Genomic DNA, 27,015 nt, shown 5'->3' with positions numbered 1-27,015 from the left:
TCTATAATATTATATTTAAAATATTTATATTATATGTAATTTATATTTTATAAAATAAGCTACACATAAATATATAATATAATAAATTCTTTTTTTTCTATAATTATATCTTTTATATTCATTCTTTTATTGTAAGTGGTCTATATATATATATATATATATATATGTTAGATAAATTTGAAAAAAAATTAAAACATTTATAAGTTATTCTTCAATTTATTTTTCACAGCATAGCTAAATACTGGAAACTGTTTTTTAACTTATTTTCCATGACACTGTCAAATATCAGGAAATAATCAACTTTTCAGGAATTTACTTTCTATGAAAATCACTTTTCAAAAAAAACTATTTTTCAACAAACAAACAGAGCCAATGATTATTTTGGATTTCACAATAGATCAAGGAATAAAAACATTGGATTGTAATGAGTGCCAAAAGTTTTCTATTTTAACTATTTTTTTAACTTTATCCTTTTGAATTTGGTTAATTTAGGATTGAACTTGATGATTTGTTTTAATTAGTTTTGTATGGAGTTATTGTGGCATTGAAGAAAAATATTGGCTATCGATTGATGCTCATTTGACAAAATAAAATTAGATTTCATTAATTTAGAACAATTGAAGGTTTAAGGACTGAAATCGAAACCAAAACAAGTGTTTAGGGATTGAATTAAATGAAAAGAAGAAAATTGGTTGGCGTGTGTAACCCATATGTCAGCTTGTGAGAAGGGCCGCTACAATTGGGTAGAGCATGCGATGGCATCAAACTTTGGAGATGTCCTTCCTTGATGTCATTTGAATCGTCTTTGACAGTTCTTGCTTCCAAGATGACGCGTGATGATGTTAGTGCAATAGTTTGGCTCTAGCAGGCCATTCTTTTTTTCTTCCTCTTTTCTCTCTTGTCCTTGATTTTCATGTCTTATTCTCTAAAAAAAAGCAAAGTGAGTTGTCATATGTTTTTAGATATCAAATTTGATCATTATTCTTTGGATATAATTCCTCTTTTTTTCAATTGCGTCCTTCAAACATGAGTTAGTTTAAAATTGAGCTTCGTAATTTCTTTCAGCTTGCTTTCTATAAGGTTATCTCGGTATCATGACTCAGATTGCGGGTTTGATATATTAACCTGAATTGAATTGAGTTTTTTTTTATCATTGATTTTTTTATTAAAAAAAATCACCCTTCAAAATTAAAAATATTAGGTTATTTTGAATTAAGCTTCATTTTTTTTTGTGGGTTATTCCTGTAACATGACTTGGATCGTGGGTTTGAGAGTTTAACTTGGATCATTTTTTTAATTGATTGTTTTTTAATTTCATCCTCAACATTCACTCTAATTTCTTTCAGCTTGCTTTCTATAAGGTTATCTCGGTATCATGACTCAGATTGCGGGTTTGATATATTAACATGAATTGAATTGAGTTTTTTTTTATCATTGATTTTTTTATAAAAAAAAAAATCACCCTTCAAAATTAAAAATATTAGGTTATTTTGAATTAAGCTTTATTTTTTTTTTTGTGGGTTATTCCTGTAACATGACTTGGATCGTGGGTTTGAGAGTTTAACTTGGGTCATTTTTTTAATTGATTGTTTTTTAATTTCATCATCAACATTATGTTGGGTGGGAATTGGACTTCATTTTTTTTTAATTTTTTTTTTTTTTAGTTTATCCCGGTCTCTTAACACATGTAAATTTGAGGAGTAACCCATTTTTTACTCGGATATTTTTTTGTGCTTATTTTTAATTGATTTTTTAAATTTTATTATTAAATTAAGTTTCATAATTTTTTATTTATTTATTTTCCATAAGATTATCTAGTTCATAACTTGACTGGTTCTTTTTAGGTTTTTTTTTAATTAAATGTTTTTTTATAAGAAAAAATTCATCCTTCTAGAATTTTGATAATTGAAAATTAATTTCATAATTATTTCAATTGATTTTTTATTGATCAATTTACTTTTTATAGAATTAAAAAATATTTGCTCCTGAAATACAAGTTGACAACGCTTGAACATTATTTTTATGCTAAAAATAAATTGATCCGATTTGCGGGTTATCTAGATATTTCCCTGGAAAGTCTTGGACAAGCAGGGGATGGCGTTGCAATAGCATGTCATGGAAAAGATGCTTCTGGGTTTGGGAAATCGTCATCCATTTATAATTGTCACATGATTCACTGCAAAGTATATGACGCAAAGAGGAACAGATAATATTCATTATTCAAATTGCATTAATGAAAAGTTGAAGATACCAAGACAAATTATCAGCCATCTCTTTCTAACATCATGGGGGTGGTATCCATATCTTCTCAGTAACTTAAGGTTTTATGGTACAAAATGAGCACATACAGCAAGACCATGATATATGTTTTGTGGAGGACACAATTGGTTCTTCCAGAGAGGATTATTTCAAGCAAACGAATGACGCGTAGCAAACCCAACCTGGGAAAGTAGGAGCGGCATTTTCATCATAGCAGGCCGAACTAGAAAGGTAGGGGTGGTATGTCCTCCATCTGAACTGCTCCATCATACAGCTCTAGAATCTTGTGATTTCTCAAGAAAAACAGATATAGATTTAATATGCTCAGTTGCTAGGACCGTTTCCCCATACATTATCCCATGCACCACTTGGAGCAGCCTTTGGCCCCTCAATGTAGTTCTGATTCCCACGGGGGTTATGGGGGACAGGGAATCCATCAGGTCCTGGCCCTTGAACCTTCCGGGGCTTTGATTTGATTCCCAACAATCTCAAAGCAAATCTAGCCAACTCTCCATACAATAACCCTGTGCGATCAAAGAGCTGCAAGCGACAATTTCATGAATCATTGAGCAAGGACATTGTCATGAAGCACAACTAAAATGAAGGTACATGAGGGCTCACTTCGTAATATCAAGTCTATTTTCAGAGAAAGGAAAAGTGGACATTTAACGAGCTTAACCTGAAGAAGGGCAGACATGAACATGTGGAATGCCTGGGTGTTCTGGTCAATCAAGAATGATATCCGGCCAAAAACATTCACAACACCTTGCATCTGTTGTACAGTTCAAAATAACAAAACATCAAACAATTGAACCTTGCAATGGAAAGGTACAGCAGGTTAAGAAATGATAATTTATCTATAAAGTCACCATTGCTAATTTACATAACAAATCAGATGTTAAGTTCAATATGAACGGGTGCATTTACTTCTTTCTTTTTAACCTAAAAAGCTACTCTTGCATCCCAGATAGTTTATGAGTAAAAGACTTGTCAAGCTGGTATTGTAAGACAGCACATAAGGAGATAATGAATATTTGACCTTCAAATACTAAGAGACACCAATCATGGTCCATCTGATGGTTCTCGATGAAATACTCTGCAAGTGTGAGATTAAAGAATTGTAGACCTGCATTTTGTGCAAACATCCATAGCACCAAACAATCCCTGTGGATTTTAATGGCTTGTAATTCTATTCTACAACCATGGCCAGGAATAGGAGCACAGTGAAGGGCCATTTTATAGATCTATGAAAGCCAAACGTCATTCCTTAGAATGAAAAAATGTTTATAAATGCATAGTGAATGAGACAAGGCTATAAAGTACACCACTATTTTATGGGCAGCATGCTCTAACGGCCACTGGTTGGCATTAGAGGTATCAAATAATGAGAGCAGATTCCATCTAACAGCCTACCACAAGCTAAGTTGAAGGATTGACCCAAGAAGAAACATATAAATGTTATTGAGAGCAAACCTTTTCCTCTCTACAAAACGTACTGGTATTTGATCTGGTGGTGGTCTGTGGTCATAAATCAAAGCCAAAACAACAAGAAGAAAAAAAGACAAGAAAAAGGAGAGATCCCTTACAACTCGAAGAAAAGAAACCCAAAAGCTTGGAGGTGACGGTGGAGCACCAAAGGGATTATTTGGATCTTGATCACCGCAAGGACCCATGCCCACTCCATAACCACCCATTGGGCCACCAAGACCGCCACCAAGACCACCACCAAGACCGCCACCAAGACCGCCACCAAGACCGCCACCAAGACCGCCACCAAGACCGCCACCGTACATGCCTCCATTATACACCCCCCCGTAACCTCCTCTATATGAACTGTTCCCATACATCCCACCACTATACCCTCCAGCTCCACCATACGAAGAGCCATACATTCCACCATAGGAATTTCCATACATTCCCGTACCGTACCCATTATTATAACCTGCACAAAAATAACAATACCCACACATGAAACTAGTCAAATAAAGCAGCAAAGCTATTATCCAACCCAGCAGTCACCTTTAATCCGTATCATATAGCTTTTAATTTTAATCTTCAGTATACCAAGACCCTATTACTCCCATTAAGTACACCGTTGTGATTCAATCAACGGCCCACATGAATTCAACATCATTTGTTGTGAATTTAACATAAATCACAGATTACTTGTTTACCATTTGCACACACTTGCAAACATAGGAAAGAAAGGCGAAATACCCGAATACATGGTTCCAGCGTTCTGTTGCTCCCAGGGCCTAGTGGGAACAGGTCTCCCAAAAGAATTTGCGGTGGCAACTGTATTCCCACCAGTAGCAGGAACAATTTCTCCCGGTTTCGTTGTTCCAGATGCCTCAACCACGTCACTCGTGCTTCCAGGGGATGGCGGTTTAAAAGGTGTAGGGCCAGATGATGATGTTCCCGCTCGTTCCCACGGTTTAGGAGGAGGGCTACTACCTGCAACAAGAATTACAGATTACAAACTACCCATGACATGAAAAGAAAAAACAGCAAGTAAATCAAAAGTTACAGATTCTCCAAATCTATATAAAAGGGAGCTAGAAATAGAATCATCAATTGAAAATAATTTAATTCCTCTAGAAGAAAATTAAACAGATAAATAAAGGGTTATTCTTGTCTTGATCCTCCAATTCAAAGCTGTGATTCTTACGGTGATGAGATGGAGAAAATAAAGGAAAGAGAAGGAACCTGGTTGTTGGGAATTGGAGTCCATGACCGAACAAAAACCTATTGAGCTCTTCTATCCAATATTGTCTTTTATAGCCGCCCGTCTTGGTCTCGGAGGGTCTTCTAATACTTTAGGCACTTTACATATTTTCTTAATGTGATCCCTCTACTCTCTTCAGTTTCTTAATTTGACCCCTTCGATTATTCCAGTTAATTTCTCGGCTATAAGTATTGTTTAAATTCTCAATCACAGTCAAATCTCTTTGTCCAGATCTCTTCCGATTGCATTTCAATATAAAATAAAGAAACATTTTTTCAATTAAAATCTTGTTTTTATTTTTATTTTCAAACTTCATTGAATCCTTTACCATAATAATCTCTCACGATTAGACATTGAGCACGTTAATACGAAGAAGGTCTCGAATGATGATGATAATAATAATGACATAAAGGATGAGAAGTCGGATGTTGCACTTGATGGTGACAATAAGAAAATAAAAAGAAAATGATTGATGATGTTGGTCATGAATGACGATGAAGATAGAGCGGATATAATTGGTAGTTATGATATTAGTAAAGTAAAATAAAGTAGTGGAGCGATAATCTTCTTCTTTTTTTTCAAGTTTTGATTTTAGTTAACATGTCATGCCACAAGCCACTCGTGACCGGGAAATTGGCCGGGATGTCATCGGAAGGGTCACATTAAGAAAAAACAGAGAATTGAAGGACCCCATTAAAAAAGTAAGAGTAAAGGTGCTGTAATAAGAAAATGGGAAGAGTACAAAGATGAATCATGCAATTACCAAAACTAAAACCGCGTATATCCCTTTTGGTCGTATTTTTTTAGTTTTAAAATAATATTTTAATGTTTTTTAATTATTTTAATTTATTAATATTAAAAATAATTTTTTAAAAAAATATTATTTTACAAAATTTCCAAACAAATTACACTTTCAAAAATATTCTCTCAAGACTCCAAACATCTAATAATTTTTTTTATTAATATGGATATTAATATCAGCTTGTATATATTTTGACTAATCTTACAAGTTTTAAAATTAAAAACTATGTAAACCTCTGGTTACTACCATATTAGTAATTGTAGGCTAAATTAATCTCAAGTTTTTATTATTAACAGAAAAGGTGCGTGCTGATTTTGCCTCTATCCACGTGCCTTTTATCTTAATATTATTACTAGAAAATGCTTCGTATTTTAAATTAATTTTTAACTCAAAGTCATTGGAACGGTGCATTTTTTAAAATTATAAAAAATTTCAATTCAAATTATATCATAATAAAATAAATATATAAACTAATAAATTGTAAAAAAATATTATTATTAATTAAAAACTAATGTAAAAAAAATAATTTTTCTTTAAAAGAAAAATGTATATATAAATATTTTATGTTATTTTTTCTTTTAATTTTATATGATTTATTTTAGAGGTTAATTTTGATTGCTAGATACACATGATTTATGTTCTTATAAATACATCATGGAAGAACAACTCACCTATCTAAAATTTAACAGGAAAAAAATAAAGATAAATTACAATAATATCTTATGAAATTATAGAAATAGTCTAAAAGATGATTTATTATCTAAAAAATTAAACTAAACAATTTTAAAAATGAGAGAGAGGATATTAATTAAAAAATAATTTTAAAAAATAGTTAAGAACTAAATGATTTTTTATATATATTTTTTAATGGTTTTTATTTTCAAACCAATTTGCAAATATATCAAGACTAAAAATCTATTTGATTTTGTAGTTGTTTGTATGGGTGTACACCTTTTTAATTGATTATAAGAAAAGCAAGGAAAGACATGCTTCTCTCATCAACTTTTATTTGATTTTTTTAATGGTCTGTTTTGTTTTATAACAAATCATTTACTTAACATTTGTATTTTTATTTTTTTATTAGCGTGGATGTCCAGACCAGCTTATATATACCTCGACTAATCTCACGGGTCCTAAAGTTAACGACCATGTAAGCCTCCAGTAACCCTGAGGTTTGTGGAACTTGAACTAGTGATTTCTAGAAAGCAAATTGACCATTTGAGCTACACTCCTCAAGATTACATTTATATTTTTAAAGATTAGATAAAAAGCTACTTAATTTATAAATATATTAAGGTCGTTAAGCCTCCTCCACGTATGTTTTTAGTTAATAATACATTATCACACCAATTTGATACAATTATAAAATTAAATTTCAATGAGGGTCGGCCTCGATACTTTAACTAGAAAAGTTAAAGGAAGATAAATTAACCTCGTTATAAATTTATTTCCCAACTATTCTTCTAAAAAACCTTGAAAACATATATACTCACCATTTCAATAGGAACTTTATATATAAATATATATATATATAATCTTGTGGTGATTAAAATAAATATTAATAAGAAATCAATCGAGAAAAATATATTTTATGAGTTGAAATTTCTCTTTCTAACTCATGTCTTTTTATATATATAAACAAAAACATATTTTTCCTATCATTAACATGGTTTTTTGAATAAAAAATTAATGTAAGTAAAATAAATAGAGAAAATTACTTTTACCCTTATATAGTTTTTTTTTTTTTTCACTTTGCCTCTATTTTTTCAAAAATTATAATTTGCATTGTAAAATAAATTTCATAACATTTTATATCGTTATTCATGCTTGTCAAAAAAAATTAATAAAAAAGAATGGATTATTTACAAAATTATCAACTGACGAAAAAGCTCTAATGCTAAATATTACAATTTTGACATCAAATCAAAAAAATCTTAGCCACCCAACAAAGACAATGTCTCATGATCTAAAAATCTCCCCAAGTGAAAATGACCGAAACCAGAAGGCCCCAGGATTGGAGCCCTTGAATTGTCGTCGGAGAAGGATGCTGCAAAAGAAAACCAAAAAAGGGAACGGAAAGGGATGTAGGTGCTCAACGAGCTGAGCAAATTTTTTTATATAAAAAAACTTGTTAGGTTAAAAAATTTAAGTATTGAGTCATTAGATCAAGTAATTTAAATAATATTAAAAAAAAATAATGATAAATAAAATAAATAAACAATAAAAAATTCATACTTAAATTTATCAAACAACTCAATAGTAACCTAATAAAATAAAAACTTAAAAACATATGTAAAACTTAAAAAAAAAAACATCAAAGTTTTTTTTAAAAAATAAACTAAGAAAACTCAAGCAAACCTCTTAAACTTAGTTTAATCTTAAAAACTTACAACTTGTTAAATCATGGACTTGAGTTCAATCAAGAGGCTTAACTATCAATCAATTTAATTTTGAAAGATGAAATCATTAAAAAAACATTAATAAAAAAAACTTTCAAAAGCAACAAAAAAAAATAAGATAAATTATGAGAAAAAAACACATAAGGAGGATGAAATATGAAAAAAAATTCTCAAATAAAATAAATAGCAATTAAAAGAATGAACACCAAATTTGAAAGATTAAAGAATTATAGGGGATGCAATTGAAAAATACTTGTAATTTAATAAATTATCTATAGATTAAAAAATGATAAGAGGTGAAATTGAAAAATATATGGAGGGCTAACTCAATAGAACCAAACCCAAAAGACAAGAAAACAAAAATAAAGAGAAAAAAAACCAAGCAAATCCGGACGAACCTCTTAAACCTAGTCTTATCTCTAAAACTTGTAACTTGTAAAATCCTTCAAGAAACTTAATTCTTAACAAATTTAATTTTGAAGAATGAAATCATGAAAAAAACTATGATATCCTGAATAAATTTACATTGAATGAGAAATAAATTGAATATCTACCTTAACAAGAGTGGAATTACTATTTCACATTTACCAAAAACAATCATCACTATCTAGTCCACTCATCCTGGACTTTACTCCTATCATCATTACGCAACACATCATATAATTCATCTATCTATATAAATAATACACATATCCTCAATTGAAGTCCAAAAGAAAAGAAAACGTACTAGCATGTAATATGACAATTTTAAACACCATACATGAAGTGTTAAAAGTTAAAAAAGTAGGGTGTTACAAAAACATTAATAAAAAAACTTGCAAAAGAAAAAAAACAACAACAAAAATAACAGGGATAAAATTTGACCAAAAAAAAACCTAAGGAGGATGAAATTTGAAAAAAAAATTAAAAATGATCCCAAATAAAATAAATTACAATTAAAAGAACGAGAATTAAATTTGAAAGATTAAAAATTATAGGGGGTGAAAATTAAAAAAATATTTGTAACTTGATAGAATATTTATAGATTAAAAAATGATAGGGGTGAAATATAAAGAAATTATTGAGGGCTAACCCAATAGAATCAAAAAACAAAAAAACAAAAACAAAAAAAAGAGGATAAAAAAATAAAAAAACATAAGTTTAGAAAAAGAAAAAAAAACCAAGCAAACCCGATGAGTCTCTTAAACCTGGTCTAATATTTAAAAGTCACAATCTATGAAATCTTTGAGCCAAATTCAATTACGAAGTCTAATCCTTAACCAATTTAATTTTGAAAGATGAGATCGGTAAAAAATATTTAAAGAAAAACCTATAAAAGCAACAAAAATAATAAAGGAAAAATTTAAAATAAAAAAAAAACCCAAGGAGGATGCATTAAAAAAATGATGCCAAATAAAACAAATAACAATTAAAAGAATAAGGACAAAAGTCTAAATATAAAAAATAAATCATAGAGGATGAAATTGAAAAACATTTGTAAAAACCAAGCAAACCCAGAAAAATATCTTGAACCTGGTCAAATTTTAAAAAATCACAACCCGTGAAGCCATGGATCCAAGTCTAATTAAGATGTTTATTATGAGCCAATTTAAAAATATCAATTTTAAAAACTTGTCAAATAAAAAAAAATAACAATAAAAATGATAAGGATTAAATTTGATAAAAAAACAAAGGAGTTTGAAATTGTAAAATAATATCATTTATGATTTAAAATAAAAACTTGTCAAGCCTAAAACATTGGTAATAAAAAGAATATGATTAAATTTGATAGGAAAAAAAAAAGCAAAAGATGGTGAAATCGTAAAACAAAATCAATTGAAACCAAACAAAAAATAACAATAAAATAATAGGGATCAAATTCAATAAATTATTTAAGATAAAAAAATCATAATAAAAAAAGGACCATATCTGAAGAGCCACTAAATGAATGGGCTGTTCTTGAATTTTTAAGGGGTTGACGTGAAAATTTAGATGAGAGAGAAAGAATACGAGGAAAAAAAAAGGCTTGCCACCACCAAACCGACATGTATCTTAGAACACACACCACCTCATTTAATTCAGGTCGTCGAGACCTTTCAAACACTGTTTTGGTGGCCGGACGACTCTCATGAGCCGCCTGAACAACACGGGGGTTATCTACATGGTGGCGTGTGCCGCACGTGTCCCAACAAGTTTTTAAATTATATTTAATAAATATAATTTACAACAATGCCCCCGAACACCATTGAAAATTACAATAAAATCAATGTAAAATGACAAAAAAACCTTTGGTATTAGATTATTTTATTATAGGGTTAAATTGGTTTTGTTTTTAAAGACATCATAGTAATTATATTATTCTAAAAAAATTGAAAATACAAATATATCCCTTCATAGTAGGTATTAGATTATTTTATTATAGGGTTAAATGAATATTTTTACTGTATAAAATAAAGCAAAATTACCAATCCAACCTTATACAATTTAAAAAAAACAATTATATAATAGTGAAAATGACCACCTTACCTCCAAAATCTAGTTCAAAAGATTTTTTTGTTCAAATATGATATCATAATTATACTATTTCAATGAATAAAAAACTATAATAAAATTTCCTTGACCTTTAGTTTTTTAATTAAAACCCTATTAATAGATTATGGATAGTAATAATTATAGAATGATAAATAAACCAAGTAAAAAAATTATTGAATCACTTAAAAAAACAGTTTTTTAATGATTTTTTTAAGAGGAAAATCATTAATTTACTATTACAATCCATAATTCAAGACATATATACAATACTTTTCCCATTTATTCTAGATTTTTCTTTTAATTTTATATGGAGAGAAATCTTATTTTATTTAGTTTTTAAATCTACAAATAATGAATTTAATATTTTTCTTTCCTAGTTATTCAAAAGAAAAATCTAAGCCACGTACCATATATTTTTTTCCAAGAAAGTCTAGGAGATGTCCTGGAGAGAAGAGAAAGAAGCGGGAGGGGAAAATAAAAAAGAAAAAGGTAAAAAATAATAATTCATTTTAGTTTTTTTTTTTTTTATCAAGATTTAAATTTAGTATTAATAAAATAAAATATAATTTTTAAAATGAGAAAGACAAAGTATTACGGCACTTCAAAATAAATTTTTATTTATCCTTATCATCATCATCATTATCCAAGCTATAAAATGAAAAAAAGAAAGCAAAGGCAGCAGCAACTGCTCTACTCGGAGCGTTGAATGCCCAAAATCCAGAGAGATTCCATTTTCTAACAACCAAATTATCCCCCAATAATAATAATAATAATAATAATAATCAGCACCACTATTCCATTCCTCTGGTCTACCACCACCTGCATGCTAATTCATAGCCAATTGTCTTTGTAGAGAGACTGCGTGTTACCCTGTGTGCATAAATGGCATAGAAATAGAGATAGAGACGCAGACACAGAGAGAGAAGCAGAGGCAGTGGTTTTTGTGTTATCAGTTTGTTTCTTCGATTGGTTGTTAATGGTGATGGCTGTTAGTGCAAATAATAATAATAATGATAATAACAATAACGACAGCAATAATCAGGAAGCCACGGCGTCTCAGAAACCTCCGTCAACGGCGAATGGCGTTCCTGTGAATTCGACCAACAACGGGGCTAGTCTTAGTAATTCTAACAACCTTTCAACCGGAGACGCCGTGAATTCCAAAACGCTGTCTTCTTTGAGGCACGATCCTGGTATTTCCGTCGAATGGAGTCCCGATGAACAGTCCATTCTGGACGATTTGCTCTCCAAGTAAGCTTTCTTTTTCTTTTTATTTTGTTTTATTATTTATTTTAAATCTAATTATTAGTTTAAATGAGAGTGGTGTTATAATTTATTTTTTTATTTTTTTGCAGGTATGCATCAGAATCAAACTTGGTCCGGTATGCTAAGATTGCGATGAAGTTAAAGGACAAAACGGTTCGAGATGTGGCGCTGCGTTGCAGGTGGATGACCGTAAGTGCCAATGGTGGTTTCGAATGGTTGATTATTTCCAACTTAAATGTTAGATGTTTAGAACTGATTTGACTTTTAAAGGTTGATTATATCAACAATCTAATGCTGATGTCCTGTTTTCGAGTCAAAACACCTGCTCACCATATTAATTTAGAGATGCTGGCTAAACCAGATCCCTGCTTTAAACATAATAATAGTCTTTGATTGGTAAAGTAATTCTGTTGGACTAACAGTTATGTTGGCAATAATATCAAGACAATGAATGTCAATGGCTCGGCTCAGAAAGGCATATTACCTGTACCAATCAATTTGTTTAAGGGTTTGGATTTAGCATGGGTGGCGTAAAAAACTACCAGTTTAATATATCAAATTATTACATGCAAACTCCAGTCAACAAATTGGACCTGGATAAACCCCATCTAGTTAGTTTCACCTCTAATGGGAAATGATTAGTTTTCCTATAATGCTGAGGTGTAATTGAATAAAATGAAAATTATTAGTTTTGTATTGATGAAGAGAAAATGAGTGAAGTTGTGACAGGTTCTGGTAAACCAGCAAGAGAGGTTTCTTGTTTTTCCCATGAAGGTGCATTATTATTATTATTATTATTATTATATTTTATTTTATATCTTTAATACAATGATTTAAGTTGGCAGGAGAAAAAATATTGCGTGCATTTGGGTATTTTGGGGAGTAAAATTGACCTTTGATGTTAGCCTCTACCTCTAGGATACCTGAGGTAGCTTTTCTAGTTTAGGGAAGATGGAGTTTTAACGAGTTTGCTATTTTTGCTGTGGTTAGGTCCGCTTAATAGGTTGAAAGATAACAAAATATCTCACAAAAAGAAGGACACATACAATTAATTTGAAATTGTGTGTGCCTTTTTCTGGGATCTTGTTTGCATAATATTCAATGATGAATAATTTGGTCTCATTGCAAAAAACTTACATGAATGTTGAGTCAGTAATAATAGAGAAACGATTTTTGAAGAGAACTCTTTGGGAATCTGGTGCCTGATGTTATTGGAGGTATTCTAGAAATGATGCAATATACTTAGATGCACTCTTGCCTTACTGGAGTGGGAGGGGTATTACAGAGGTAGGATCTCTTTATTTATGGGAGATTAAAGAGTTAAAACTATTTTAATTGGAAGATATCTATATGAGGTGATTTTGGCTGCACCCCCCCCCCCCCCCCCGCGCCACCCTCTAGATTGGTCTAGCAGAAAGGGAGTGTACCTGGGATGTGTGGTTAGGCTCATGTTTTTGGTTAACGGGTTCCATTTTTCAAATAGGTTGCAATCCAAGTGGAGTCTGTTTCAAGGATGGTGGGTCAAGTTAGTGGTTAACTCTCGAGGGCTCTTGAATACAACAAAACAAATGAATGAAAGAATAAAAAAAAAGAAAAAAAGAAGAAGCAGTTAGAGGATAACCGCATCACTTATATGGTCTCAAGGGTTTTAGTGACTTGCACCTGTAGAAACTGTAAATATCACATAATAGTTATGGAATATTCAACATACTGCATTTTCATTGTAATTTTCTATGATGTTACACATTGTGCAATTTCTTCTTCTTCTTTTTTTTCCAGTTCGATACTAAAAAACATATACCCCCCTCCATCCCATTTTGTTCGTCTACTATTGAATTTATCAAATTATCATTTATTGCATTGTCAAAAAATTCTCAAAAACTTTGGAAAATATAGAAGTCCATATATTTTGAAATGGATCTGTAATTAATTAAATAATTTAGTTTAAGATTGGAAAATCATATATTTCCTTGTGCTGCTTTTGGAAAATGGACAAAACTTTCAGACATCCCTAAATAGAAACATGGTTTGACAAATAAAATTGTGGGATGGATTACCTGGAAAGAGTTTGAATCTTTATATGTTGGATTGATGTGTGAATGATGAGAAGCATGGGATCTCAGTGAGAGGTTTATTAAGGAAATTGTCATTCATGGTTGATATTTGTTTCATGGCATTGTCCCATGTTTGTTTTGTAACCTCTTTTGAAGGATGGCTTATCCTTTTTTTTATTCTTCTCTTTTCTTTTCTAAAGCTGTTTTTGCTTTAAAAAGGTATATATATTTATAACTCTTTTTTTTAACATGATTGATGGCCAAAGTAGATTCATGCAAGCATAAAAAAAATGCTACATTTAGTATGCCATGTGTACTAAGTATAACTGGCTATATTTGTATTTTCAGAAAAAGGAAAATGGGAAGAGAAGGAAAGAAGATCATTCGGCAAGGAAAAATAAGGATAGAAAGGTATGCTTTAACCTTCAAATACAATTTTGTGCTGTATTTAATTAACTAGCAATGCTGGCATTGGAATACAGCAGATATAAACGTACTGGCTAGAAACTTTGTGGCCAGCATAACTGAAACACAGGAACAAACATTACATTTGTGTTCATGCATAGCAGCACATTTACATAAACAAACAATCGCATTAAAGATTGACGAAGTTACATATTTCATCAAGTTAAACAGAAACTATGTGGTAGCATAGTAACACCGTATATTTTCTAGTCACATGATTTGTTCTGTGTAGCAGATTCAGCCATTCGGTCACTCAAGAGCATGCAAGGAAGGGATTAATTCCTTAACTTATAATTCCTCCGAAAGCCAAAAGAAATCTGCCTGATTATCTTAAGACCTGATTTGGGTGGGTAGAGAAAGAGCTCTTGAGTCACTTTGTTGACGTTTTTATACCATTCTTGGTAGTTAGAAAAGTTTGTTGGTAGGTCTACCTTATCAGTCTAATGCAAATTGCGAGCTCCTTGGCTTGCTATGTTATTCTCTGCCACCAAGGATAAAATTGTCAAGGCCATTACTAATAATATAGCAGGCGTTCAGGCTTATCGGTGAAGGGAGTATCTCTCTCTTTCTTTCATTCAACAAAAAGAGAATTACCCCTTAGGTTGGAGCTACGATGATGATTCCTAGAAAGACCAAAAGTTTAGTGGTACTCGTGCAGATAAATTTATATATCCACATCTTTTGTTGCACACATTCAGCCACAAGTATTTTGGAGCTCCCATTTGTTGAATGCCTGCATAAAACATGTACCTGGAGTTTTGATTGTTGGAAAAGTTTCAGCCTTTGGCATGGGTCAATGGTCATTTATTTAACGTGTGTATGTGGAATTATAGTCATAAAAAGAGTCATGACTGCTTTATGCTCTGCAATAGTATATTCTATTGTTTCTTTGTCTTGGGATGGTGATGGGGCTGTTTTGTGTATTTTATATAAAGCTTCTGGTTGTCTTCCATCTTACCCCCTCAACGTGATGAATGATTTTTACCAATTGTTGTTTTATTAATTTTTTTTATGTAGATTATTCTGTGTTTTTATTATTCAAAATCCCGTGTAACATTGACATATGTTTCACAGGAAAAGGCAACAGATTCTTCAACAAAGTCATCATCTCACCTGACAACTCGTCCCAATGGTCCTTCATATGCTCCAGTGATCCCCATAGACATTGATGATGGGGTTTCTTACAAAGGTTGGTTTGGTTTTGGACAAATTAGGAACATAGAAAAGTACGAGACATGCAAATACTATTCATATTCATGCGTTATGCTCTTCCAAACTGATGATGCTAGTTAGGATAGCTCATTATTTTATTATCTAGTACAATTTTGCTGAGTACTACTAATTTTGGAATTCGATATTTCCCCATAATGACCAATTATAATCACAAAATCAAGGAGATTTCATGATTGGAAATGCACACACTAATTTGGGTGAGTTGTGATATTTTCCTGAAACTGTAAACTGCCTCTTTAGTTGTTCCAGTTATTAATGTTGAGTAAAATTTGGCAAAAATGTGGGATGTAGATGTACGTGGAACCTCAGTTGCTTTATTTGGCTGCTTCCTCATTTGGTTGTACCATTCACTCCTTATCCTGTTGGCTATTGGTGTAAAAGAAATTTAGCCTTCTGTTTTTTCCTCTAATTAACATTGTTGTTGGTAGGAGTCATCCACCAATTTCTATATGGTCCTCAAATTTCTAAAAATGCTATGTACAGAATCCAATCAGCTGAATGATATTTTTCAAAATCAAGATTTTCTTTCTGCATACATATGATCTTGAATTCTCTGAAATGACAAAAGAGTTCAAGATAGTGAATGCCCTACCAATAGGAATTAGCAATTGGTTGGTCGTCAGTTTGTTAAAAAGCCTTCAAGCTAGAGCCAACTCGCTTTGCAGGTTTCTCTAATACCACTAGCTACAGGAAATAATTTTCAGGATGGGAAAACAATGATTTCCTCAAACAATCATAATAAAAGAACACTGATAGCATTGGTTTGAGGTAAGTGCATCCATTGTCCTAATGGTTCACATCCACTCATTTATGTCACAAGGTTGGAGGATTTAGGCAAGTTTACCTCCTCCCTTAGTTACATGCTTCCTGGGACATAAATTGCGACACAGTGCAACCACAAAGCCTATGTTATCTTAGTGTAGTTGTAACAACATAAATAGGGTTTAATAATTACAGAATAAAACTTTGCTTTCCCAACCAATGCTAATCCTGTATGGGTACAGAAATGCATAGGTCTTGATTATACTTCTGTCCGAGTAGTGGTTGAATTTGCAGAGCTTAAAGACATGAATGATGAGCATGCACTATTAAATTGTTATTAGCTATGTTCTTTTTTCTATTTATGTTCATCACTTTTTTTTCCCCTTACTGATAGTGTCATTTGCAGATATTGGTGGTGCAACAGGAGAACTTCTCGAGAAAAATGCTCAAATCTTGAGTCAAATTTCTTCAAATTTTTCATCTATTCAGGTGATACATAGAAACTTGACACCAAATCAGTGCCAAGCAGTCGTCATTGCATGAGATTTTTAGTATTGTGACTAGTTGTGTTCTCAACAACCATTGCTGTTGTTTACTTTTTTTCGCGTTTTATTTACTTTTTTTTATCACACGCTTGTGCAACATGAATTGCAGTGTAAAGGAGCATGGATCAGTAGGGTGTTTGTTATTTGAAATTGTTTCAGTTCAAACTTTTCTGCAAAGGGTTTGAACTTGAAGTAATAGTGTTTGTGGTCAACATCAAAGTGTTTCCTGGTGACTTGTTTCTGTGATGACAATGTTGAATTTTGAGAGAATCTAATTTCTATTTATGTTGAAAGTTGTCCTTTTTGCTACAGTTGAACATTCAGATCCTGTGAATGTTGCAGTGGATTGTTTTTTATTAGGCACATTTTGCTTCTTTGTTGTGCAATTGTGAAAATCGGTAGGGATTACTTGTCATCTATAGAGGTCATTGTGCATAAATGATTGTTGTTCTGTTGGATCAGAACCATGATAGCTGAGGTACTAAGTAGTTATTAAATAAATTGCTTTGGTACACTGTGTTATCACATTATAAGATAAATATTCACCTGTCAATGTTATGACTTCGGGGATCCTTTTAGATGATCCCATCCTTTAAAATCATAATAAAACTGTTGCAGCATATTATTTAAAATCAAAAGTGGATGATTTATGCCGGCATTCTTCATTTAATTGTTTCCTGATACATGATAATATCAACTTTAATCTTTTTTTTTTTTTTTGCAGGTACATGATAATATCAATCTTCTATGCAAAAGTCGGGAGAACATCCTTGCTCTCTTGAATGAGTATGCTCTTACCTCCTTAATTTATCATCGACACAGACTATTCTGCTATATGGCATAGCTTCATACCTTGTGCTTGCAATCATATCTTCTTACCTTGTGCTTGCAATCATATCTTGACCATCCGGTATCTTCTAACAAGTGCACTTCATAATGCAGCAAAGTGGCTGGTCAACCTATTTTCTTATCGTTTATAGCTGTTATTATTTCTTGGGACTTCCATGTTAAAATTTCAAAGTATCCGGTGATAAAAATTATCACCGTGAAAGGCTTCGAGGTAGTTTTTAATCGGTTACCATGGTGCTGAGCTTAATTCGTGCTTCTAATTTTAGTAAGTTGTGCAGCTTAAATGACATGCCAGAGACAATGAAGCAGATGCCCCCGCTTCCAGTGAAGTTGAATGAAGAGCTTGCCAGCAACATCCTCCCCCCATGATTCATGAGCTCGCTCTCTGGTTGCTGCCCTCAAGTCTGGATCTTTCAGTCTGATCTGAATGTATTAGTGACATTCTGTAATTTAGGTTGGCTGTTTCGATTATATTAGAGAAGCCCGTTTCCCCCCCCAACAGACAAACGAATGGCTAGCTGCGTAGGGGGATTCTGACAGTACAAATGATTGAAAAACCAGTTACTTCGCAGGTTCAGTTAATCTTTTTTCTCCCAGAAAAAGTAATTTTAGCTATCACAGATACAGCAGCTTATTTATGAAGAAGCTCAATTATGTTTCTGAAACCATTTATAAGAAGAAAAGGTTTGGATCAAGGGCTTTTTCCGAATCCGGAACTGCTCTTGCTATAGGCTTATTCAGTGGCACATTGCATAGAGTTCTCCGTTTCTCTTGTACGCTACAGCCATTTTTCCTCCACAACCGTGACTAATCTGGAATGATGCAAATCTCTCGACCGGGACTGCTTTTAGTCCATGCTTTGATAATTCCTTTATTAAAGAAAACATTACAGCTACATAAAATTGCAGAAAAGGTGGGAATCAAAGTATAATATCTCGAAGTTGGACAGAAGCTCTCACTCTTGAAAGCAAGGAATGACAACAGGAAACTCAAAGCAATTAACGGCAACACGAAAGACGTCTCTAATCCACGAGATCATGGCAAGATCTAACTGTCAACCTGCCATGGATAAAAAGTGGAATGCAATCAACAAACAACAAACAATTCTGCTCAAAAGTGAAGTGCAAATAACATATAATAATGACAAAAAAAGTATAGATACGTTCACTTTTATGAAACAAATGACCAACAAGTCTATGATATACTTTTTCAAGATCAATAAGTACATTTTTCATGTTTTTCTTCCAAACATCTCATCGTTATATTTAATAGTTTGGTATTTACGTTTCTTAAAAATATGATTATCATTCTTTTTTACTTTTATAATCATAATAACACTTGAATTTTTTTAAATACAATAATAAAAATCTAAGAAAATGATTAAAATTACAAGCACATTGACTGTGCTTAAAAGTTTTTTTTCTTCGAAAAAACCCTTTTGATCCGGCCCGGCCCGCAACGAGCGCGAACACCACTAGTAATAAACTATTTTACATGTGAGCAAAATTAAATATCTGAAAAAAATCATTATAAAAACTTTTTATTTAATAATAAGAAGAAATAAGAACCACTTGAAGGTTAATTTTTTTAGATATATGTGGAGGGTAATATAGGTATTATAATTAAATAGGAACTTTCTTGGTAGATAAATTATAGAAATGAACTTATTGGTTTAAAAAAGTGTCATAGAATTTAATAGTCATTTATTTTTTTAGAATGCATTTATTGGTACTTTTCCCTATAATAAAATAGAAAGAGCAACCTTAGCCAATCAACTATAAATTCTTCTTCCCCCTTAAGATATTACAGGTGAAAATACGGATATGGAAAAGTAGGGCAACACAAAGCAAGAACATGAACCTAAGGATTTTTTTATTGCTAAATGATGCTCACATCGACAGAGTAATGTCAAGGATAAACAACACAAAGCATTACATGATAAGGTATATGCATTGTAAAATCAATAACACGAATACATTGTTAGCATTGACAAAGTAGAAGGTCTAGACTGCGACCATTTCTGATACTTAGGTCTATCATTGAAAAGAAGGGAACACTGAGGAACATATCACCCATATAACCAAGGCAGAGTGGTTGAAATGGGGAAGCAAAATTAGACTGTTATACGATAAAAACTCTACAGTAGGTTGGTAAATATTATGCAAGTGTGGTTAGGCAAACCATGCTTCATGGTAGTGAGTGTTGTGCAGTGGAAACAGGCATAAGCATAGAGTGTATCATAGGTAGGAAGGTTAAAATGGAAGTTTGTCAACAGAAGAAATGACTAGATAAGAAACAAGACCGCCCATGAGAAGGTGGAGGGGGCTCCTGCCGAGAACAACCTCAAATTTGAGTTTTTAAAGATGGTTTGGATACGTACAACATTGACTACGGGATACCACGCAGAGAAAGAGATCATCAAGATTTGATTCGCTTTTTTTTTAGGTTGAGGGTTGACTGAAAATGATATGGGCTAAGGCCATAAAGAATGATTTATCTAGCATTGCAATATCTCATAGAAAATCTAGCTCGCAACTGAACCACTGAACTGAATGGAGAGTCTAGACAACATAAAACAGTTCAGCTTAATCAAATTTCCTTCCATCGACATCAAAATCATCATCATCATCATCCTTTCTACTTGCTATCAGTAATGGTAGGAATATTGTTTATGCTCTTAAATTAAACCCAAAGCTGATCCATGAGGTGGGCTTCCACAGTATTTCTCAAAGCTCTTGACTACTCAAGATAATTGCATTATTGATGCGTATATCATGCTACAAATAACCAGTGTTTTAGCATCTTTGTAATCCCAAATTACTACTATTAGTTATATAATCAACACATTTTTCACTTCATCATACTTCACAATAATAACACACAGAGAAAGCCCATCAATTTGCTCTTTACAAGAGGGTAATAATTATTCAGTTTATCAAAAAATCCATTTGACAAATTAATTAGAATAAAAGAAAACTAAGATAGAAGCATAGACAAACCTGGGTTGTCTGATTAGAGTTCTGGGGAGAAAAAGACTCCAGATTCAGGACTCTAGCTTCAAGGTCCTCAAATTTCTGGTTCATCTGTTTAATAATAAAAAAAAGAGAATAAATAAAGATGGAGAAAACCAATTATGAAAAAAAGGAAAGGAAAGGAAAGGAAAGGAAAAGGAGGAAGGCATTATACATGATAAGAAAGGGCATATCTTTGATTGAAAAGGTCTCTCCAAGCGAATTGTGAAATTGCAGCTGCTGATACCGAAAATCCCACTGTGAACCACGCCAATCTCGTCCTCACCATTTTCTCGTTTCTTTCTCTTCTCTTCGGCGACTATTTTTTAACAAATTCAACCCGAAATTATAAGGATTTTATTTTTACAGAGGGGCAACATTCCACCTTGGATTCTAGGGTTGGTCAAAAGGTGTGATTTTTTTTATTAACTTGTAAAAGATTTTATTTTTGCTAAATATATGAGGTTGATTTGAAAGTTGAATTAATAAGATAAAATAAATTAAATTAAAAAGAAGTGTTTTTGTGTAGAGCTCTACTTTAAAAACTGGAGTAATTGATTCTTGTTTAGCTCTAGTTGCTAATGTATTTTTATTTATAAGTAAAATTTTGATTATATAATTTTTATTTTATCTCTAACGTGAATTTAAAAAAAGAGCTAAAATAAAAAAAATATACTTTTATCTTTTATTTTTAGTTTTAAACATTCCAACGGGTAAGCTATATGACCAACTAAAATGCTTATTTTTATTTTGAAAATCTATTTCTATATTTCTCTGTAAAGAAGCTAAAAGTAAATGAAATGATATGTATCTGTTGGTCAACATCCTCTTTTTTTGTTTTGTATCTGTTGGCCAACATCTTTTTCCCTCTTTAAAAACAGAACAAAAAGAAGAAAATAAACCTGCAAATTTCAAAGTCTTGCCTTGTGCCAACGTCTTTTTCCCTCTTTAAAAACAGAACAAAAAGAAGAAAATAAACCTGTAAATTTCAAAGCATTGCCTTGTGCCTCATCTTCTTTGTGATTTAGAAAAACAAGAACCAGTTGTCCTCCAGTTAATTAATAACATCAGTTGTGTTAATTAGTTGAAACCAAAAGGTATTCTTGCTTAAAGACTTTTTCTATTTTCTTTTTTATCTCTTGATTCTTGAGAATTTTTTATGTTAATTTGCTATTTGTGATGATTTTTGTTCTTTGTTTTATGCTTTTGATATGGGTTAAGGAAGACAATTTTCATTTATGTTGCTGTTTTTGACAAAATTGAGAGGAAGTAATGATGGTAGCTGATATTGATAACATGTAGAGACATATTTTAAATTTATTTTTGATTGCTTTGTTTTAATTTGAAGTCAATTATATACTGGTCTTGTTGAAAATACAACCAAACCAGTATATCAATCCTCTTTTAGTTTCTAAAAATGACCAAATTATAATGGTTATATGATTAGATTAATGTCAGAATAAATAGGAGGCAATGCTTATTATTAATTCACATGTATGGAAACTAAAAAATTGCTAGACATTGAATGTGAGCTTCCCTTACACCCTCTTATGAGGTTTTGACTTGAGTTTTTTTTTAAATGTAGATGGATTCAAATTTTCCAAGCTCTTTTACCAACTTTCTTATGAGTTGAACAACAAACAAAACAAACAACAAACAATTCTAATATAGAGAAGTCGAGTACATGCTTACTTTGTAAAGAATGGAGGAAACTTGAATAATCATTCCCAAATAAGCATCTCAAGTAGATGGCAAGAAATAAATAGAGAAGTCGGTAAATTTGTTAGATTTGTTACTCAAATTGAAAATTGCCAGCAAAATGGAATGACTGAAGATCAAGGGTAATTTTAATATTCATTTCCATGTTTAATTGTTTAACACATATTTTAACATTATTGAATTTCTCTAATTTTTTACCAGATTAATAACGCTTGACAAATGTATACTTCTTGCGTTGACAAATGATTTCAACTAGAACATTGTTGGGTTATCTTAAAAAAAAGAACCCAAATGGCAATTTGAGCGTGCAAGTCAACATCAAAGGTCAAACAAGAAACAAAAAAATCATGTCAATGCAAGTTCGGCTTTATCAGCTCCATTTACCACTGATTCTGTTAGTTTAGGAGAAGATAGTGAACCGTTGATTTATCAAGATAGACCAATTGGTCATAAGGCTGCAAAGGGACTTAAACGTAGACAAGGAAAAGATAAAGTTGGGGAGATAACTGTAACAAATCTCTTACGACAATTCATGGATACTCTAGTTGAAATTAAGGATTAGAAGAAACAAGACAGGAAAATTATATTAGAGCAACAAGCTATGATGATTCAACAAAGTCAAAAGAAAGGATTGAGAAAGAAGAACAAATTATGAAAATGAGTATTTCTAATTTGGATCCAATTTCTGTAGCGTATTTTTAAAATAGAAAGTTAGAAATTATGCAAAAGAGGAGTTTTAATTTTTAATTAACTTGATTGATTTATTGTTTAATGTTATGTATTTTTAATTAAATATGTAGAAATTTCTTGGTTATTTTAAATATATTGTTATAAAATTGATATCAATTCATAATACTTTTTTCAAGTTCTTCTAACACTTAACAATAATAAGTAGGATTAATTAACTTAAAAGATAACAACTATAATGAATAAAAAACATAAAATACTTGAAAATTATGATAATATAAGAAGCTCAAATCTAATGATTATCCTCGTTGCCATATTGTTCCCATAAATGTTCAATCAAATCTTCTTGGATTTGAGAGCTAGTTGTTCTATCCCTGATTCGATTATGAGTTTGAAGAAAATCATGTAGTTTTGGTATTTTACCATGTGACACTGATATAAAAGAACTGACTTCACGTTCATAGTCAAATCCAAGGTTCATTGCTCCTTCATCCTCAATAATCATATTATGCAAGCTTTCATAATATTTGCAAGCGTTTCTTCATCCTAGTATCGTATAGGTCCGCGTACAATTACAAAACGAGATTGCAGCACCACAAATGCTCGCTCCACATCCTTTCTTGCAAACTCTTGTTTACTTGTAAAATATTTTCTCGTTGCTCCTAATGGTCTTGGGATTGTCTTAACAAAGGTTGACCAATTAAAATAAATCCCATCTACTAAATAATATCTCATTGTATACTCATGCCCATTAATTGTATAATTGACAGGAGCAGTACGACCTTCAGCAAGTACATCGAAGACGGGTGACCGATCAAGAACATTAATATCATTTAGTGATCTAGGCTTTCCAAAAAAAGCATGCCATATCCAAAGATCTTGTGAAGTCACCGCCTCTAGAATTATAGTTGGTTCATGATAATGACCAATATACATCCCATGCGATGCAGTTGGACATTTCTCTCATTTCCAATGCATATAGTCAATGCTCCCTAACATCCATGGAAATCCACATTGCTCTCCAATTGATAATAATCGACAAATATCGGTCTCGTTTGGTGCCCTTATGTAACAGTCTCAAATTATAAACTCAAAATATACGATATATATTCGTAGCTACAATTTTTTTTTTTTAATATATATATACAATTTTCCTGAAATTTCGGCAGAGTTTCCTTTGTATTCTTTAGATACCAAGTTATCGACTCAATCATTTCTCAACCTGTAACATCAATCACAATATTCGTCCCATTATTTGGACTTCAAAAAAACTCAAGCATATTTCAATATCTCAAATCTATTTTCTATAGAACATTATAATAAAACTAATAAATTCTTAACATGCATCGTCTCTTTTTTTTTTTTTTTGTATTTGTGCTCAAATATATACACAACCAACCATAATTCAACTTAATAATAATAATAACATTATAAATTACATCATACATAAGATAATAAGTTAAACATTACATTTTTAGATATTGAAGTATATTATAACAAAACATTAGTTCTTCCAATTACATTAATCACATAACAAAATTATTTATCCAAGCATCTACTTTCCAGAACGAGGGTGCGATGTACCTAAAAACATTATCGCATAAAACATGATTAAAACAATTGCACATTTCAATAAGTAATTGATTAAGGACTAATTATTCATATACATTAAAGTGACTTTCCCATTAATTTGTAAATTAATTTTCTTAACATGGCCATGCAATCAGGCATAAATTCCAGAAATCAGGAAATGATCTTCAAGGCTTGCCCATTCAACAGAATATTATTTCCAGTAATTGCCCATTCACCAGGGCATTATTTCCAGTAACCAGGAAATAATTTTTCAAAGCTTGCCCATTCACCAGGGCATTATTTCCAGTAACTGCCCATTCACCAGGGCATTATTTCCAGTAACCAGGAAATAATTTTTCAAGGCTTGCCCATTCACCAGGGCATTATTTCCAGTAACTGCCCATTCACCAGGGCATTATTTCCAGTAACCAGGAAATAATTTTTTCAAGGCTTGCCCATTCACCAGGGCATTATTTCCAGTAACTAGCACTAGAATTTACAATCTATAAAAATTCATTCTACAATAATAATAATAAAAATTTAAACTAATTAATTACTCAAAGGTGTCGAACACCTACCTGGTGTCTGTGCGCGTGAAGATGTCCCTTGTTGCTGATTAGGTCCTGCGGCCTCCTCTGTACCAACAAAAATTACTTTGTCATTGTTCATTCATTCGAACCGGTAAAAATTCTAATACCCATTACATATTCTTTGATTAAATCCAACACCCTTAATTAAGTTTAATTGACTTTTAATTCAAGGAGGACAAAACCCTCCTTTATGAAACATTTACTTATTTTTTTTTCTTCACAAAAGTCCCTATACAATTTAATCTATCAACATCAATTGTCTTCAATTTGGTAAGATTCCTCAATAATATCATTTAAACTTCATTCTCTAATTTTTCTTCTTCATTTAGCCAAAAACTCCTCAATAATATCATTTAAACTTCATTCTCTAATTTTTCTTCTCTATTTAGCCAAAAACTCCTCAATAATATCATTTAAACTTCATTCTCTAATTTTTCTTCTCTATTTAGCCAAAAACAACCTAGGGAAGGAAGTGAAGATTTTTCTTTTCTCTTTGAAAAATTCTTACTTCATTCATATAACAACACTTATAAACCTTCATCTTCCCTTATTTTCCAAACAATTGTATTTAACTTCAATTCCCCCAAATTATTTCTCTTTTGGCCAAATATTCAATTAAAATGAGGAAAAATAATTTTTGTTTCTTTTACTTAAAATTAAACACTTACCCAATCATAATTCATGCTTTCTAACATGGTTCAAACATAATTTGCATCATTCCTATAAATTATAACATAAATCCACAATTTCACATAATCATAATTTTGCATAATCCTTCATCAAACATAAAATTAAAGGAATTAATCATTTGGAGCATGTTATTTACCTCACTTTGATAAGGATTTAAGAAAAGAATGCAAGAAAAATCAAGTTTTCTTCTTCTCCCTCTTCAAACCCTAGCTTGAAATCCTTCCTTCAATGCATTCACCACCTTAAAATCAACCCCCTCTTTATGTTTAATTAAGTTACTCACTCTAATTACTCACTTTAATTAGTGAAATCAATGAGCATTTAAGTAGAAAAATCACACAATTCTTCCCCCTCTCTTTCTTTGAAGCTCACGGCTAAAAGAGAAAAAAATGGAGCATTTATAGTCTAACTTTTACTTATTTACACATTGGCCCTCATTTCTTCTCATTTCTATTTTTGCCACTCAACTCTTCTTTTTACTTAATTCTCACCTTAACATCTTATATTTTATTCTATTGTATCCAATTACAATACTTGGAATCCTTTTATTTAATCTATTCGGTACTTTATTTATTTTACTCAGATTATAATTTAGCGGGTTTTCACATTCTCCTCACCTAAAAAGAAATTTTGTCCTCAAAATTGAACCTCGTACCTGAATCTAGAAATACTTCGGGGTGTTTCTGTCTCATTTGAGATTCTCTTTCCCAAGTCACCTCCTCGATTTGGGAATTCCTCCACAATATCTTGACAATTGGAATCTTCTTATTTCTCAATTCCTTCACACTGTAATCTAAGACTTTCACCGGCTTCATTTCCAATGTTAAATTCTCATCAATTTCCAGAGGAATTTGAGGCAAGACCCGAGATGGATCC

General features: G+C 31.6%; 2 protein-coding genes and 1 long non-coding RNA gene across 7 annotated transcripts in view; 1 reads left to right on the top strand and 2 right to left on the bottom strand.

Moving 5' to 3' along the window:
- LOC112324047 (uncharacterized) overlaps positions 1-26,493 on the bottom strand; it is an 81,810-nt gene extending 55,317 nt beyond the window's left edge. Inside the window, exons 1-3 of one of the 2 annotated variants that reach the window (XR_002977625.2) lie at positions 26,276-26,493; positions 25,438-25,494; positions 24,675-24,871 (exon numbers count right to left, since the gene is read on the bottom strand). This is a non-coding gene — a long non-coding RNA (uncharacterized LOC112324047). Of the gene's footprint in view, positions 1-24,674; positions 24,872-25,437; positions 25,495-26,275 lie in introns of those variants that run through there. The other variant, XR_008057249.1, reaches the window with a different exon arrangement.
- On the bottom strand, positions 2,189-5,119 carry LOC112324001 (peroxisomal membrane protein 13). Of its 4 annotated transcripts, none has more exons than XM_052446866.1 (6): positions 4,966-5,119; positions 4,477-4,713; positions 4,041-4,201; positions 3,846-3,980; positions 2,939-3,031; positions 2,189-2,799 (listed from the first exon to the last, which is right to left on the bottom strand). In XM_052446866.1, the coding sequence occupies exons 1-6, from the start codon at positions 4,988-4,990 to the stop codon at positions 2,584-2,586; spliced, it is 867 nt and encodes a 288-aa protein (XP_052302826.1). In that variant the 5' UTR covers positions 4,991-5,119; the 3' UTR covers positions 2,189-2,583. The 4 variants fall into 4 exon arrangements, with proteins under 4 accessions (XP_052302826.1, XP_052302825.1, XP_052302824.1 ...); XM_052446865.1 differs by having other exon boundaries at positions 3,846-3,998; positions 4,047-4,201; XM_052446864.1 differs by having other exon boundaries at positions 3,846-4,011; positions 4,048-4,201.
- Positions 11,353-18,565, top strand: LOC7469359 (uncharacterized). The gene is made up of 7 exons (XM_024585770.2): positions 11,353-11,947; positions 12,052-12,151; positions 14,365-14,427; positions 15,556-15,670; positions 16,883-16,965; positions 17,746-17,807; positions 18,149-18,565. Exons 1-7 carry the CDS (start codon positions 11,673-11,675, stop codon positions 18,237-18,239), a joined length of 789 nt encoding a protein of 262 aa, XP_024441538.1. The 5' UTR covers positions 11,353-11,672; the 3' UTR covers positions 18,240-18,565.
- Positions 26,494-27,015: the final 522 nt, after the last annotated feature.

Source organism: Populus trichocarpa, chromosome 14 (genome assembly GCF_000002775.5).
Source record: "Populus trichocarpa isolate Nisqually-1 chromosome 14, P.trichocarpa_v4.1, whole genome shotgun sequence".
Classification (NCBI taxonomy): Eukaryota; Viridiplantae; Streptophyta; class Magnoliopsida; order Malpighiales; family Salicaceae; genus Populus; species Populus trichocarpa.
This window is presented reverse-complemented; position numbering and strand designations above follow the sequence as displayed.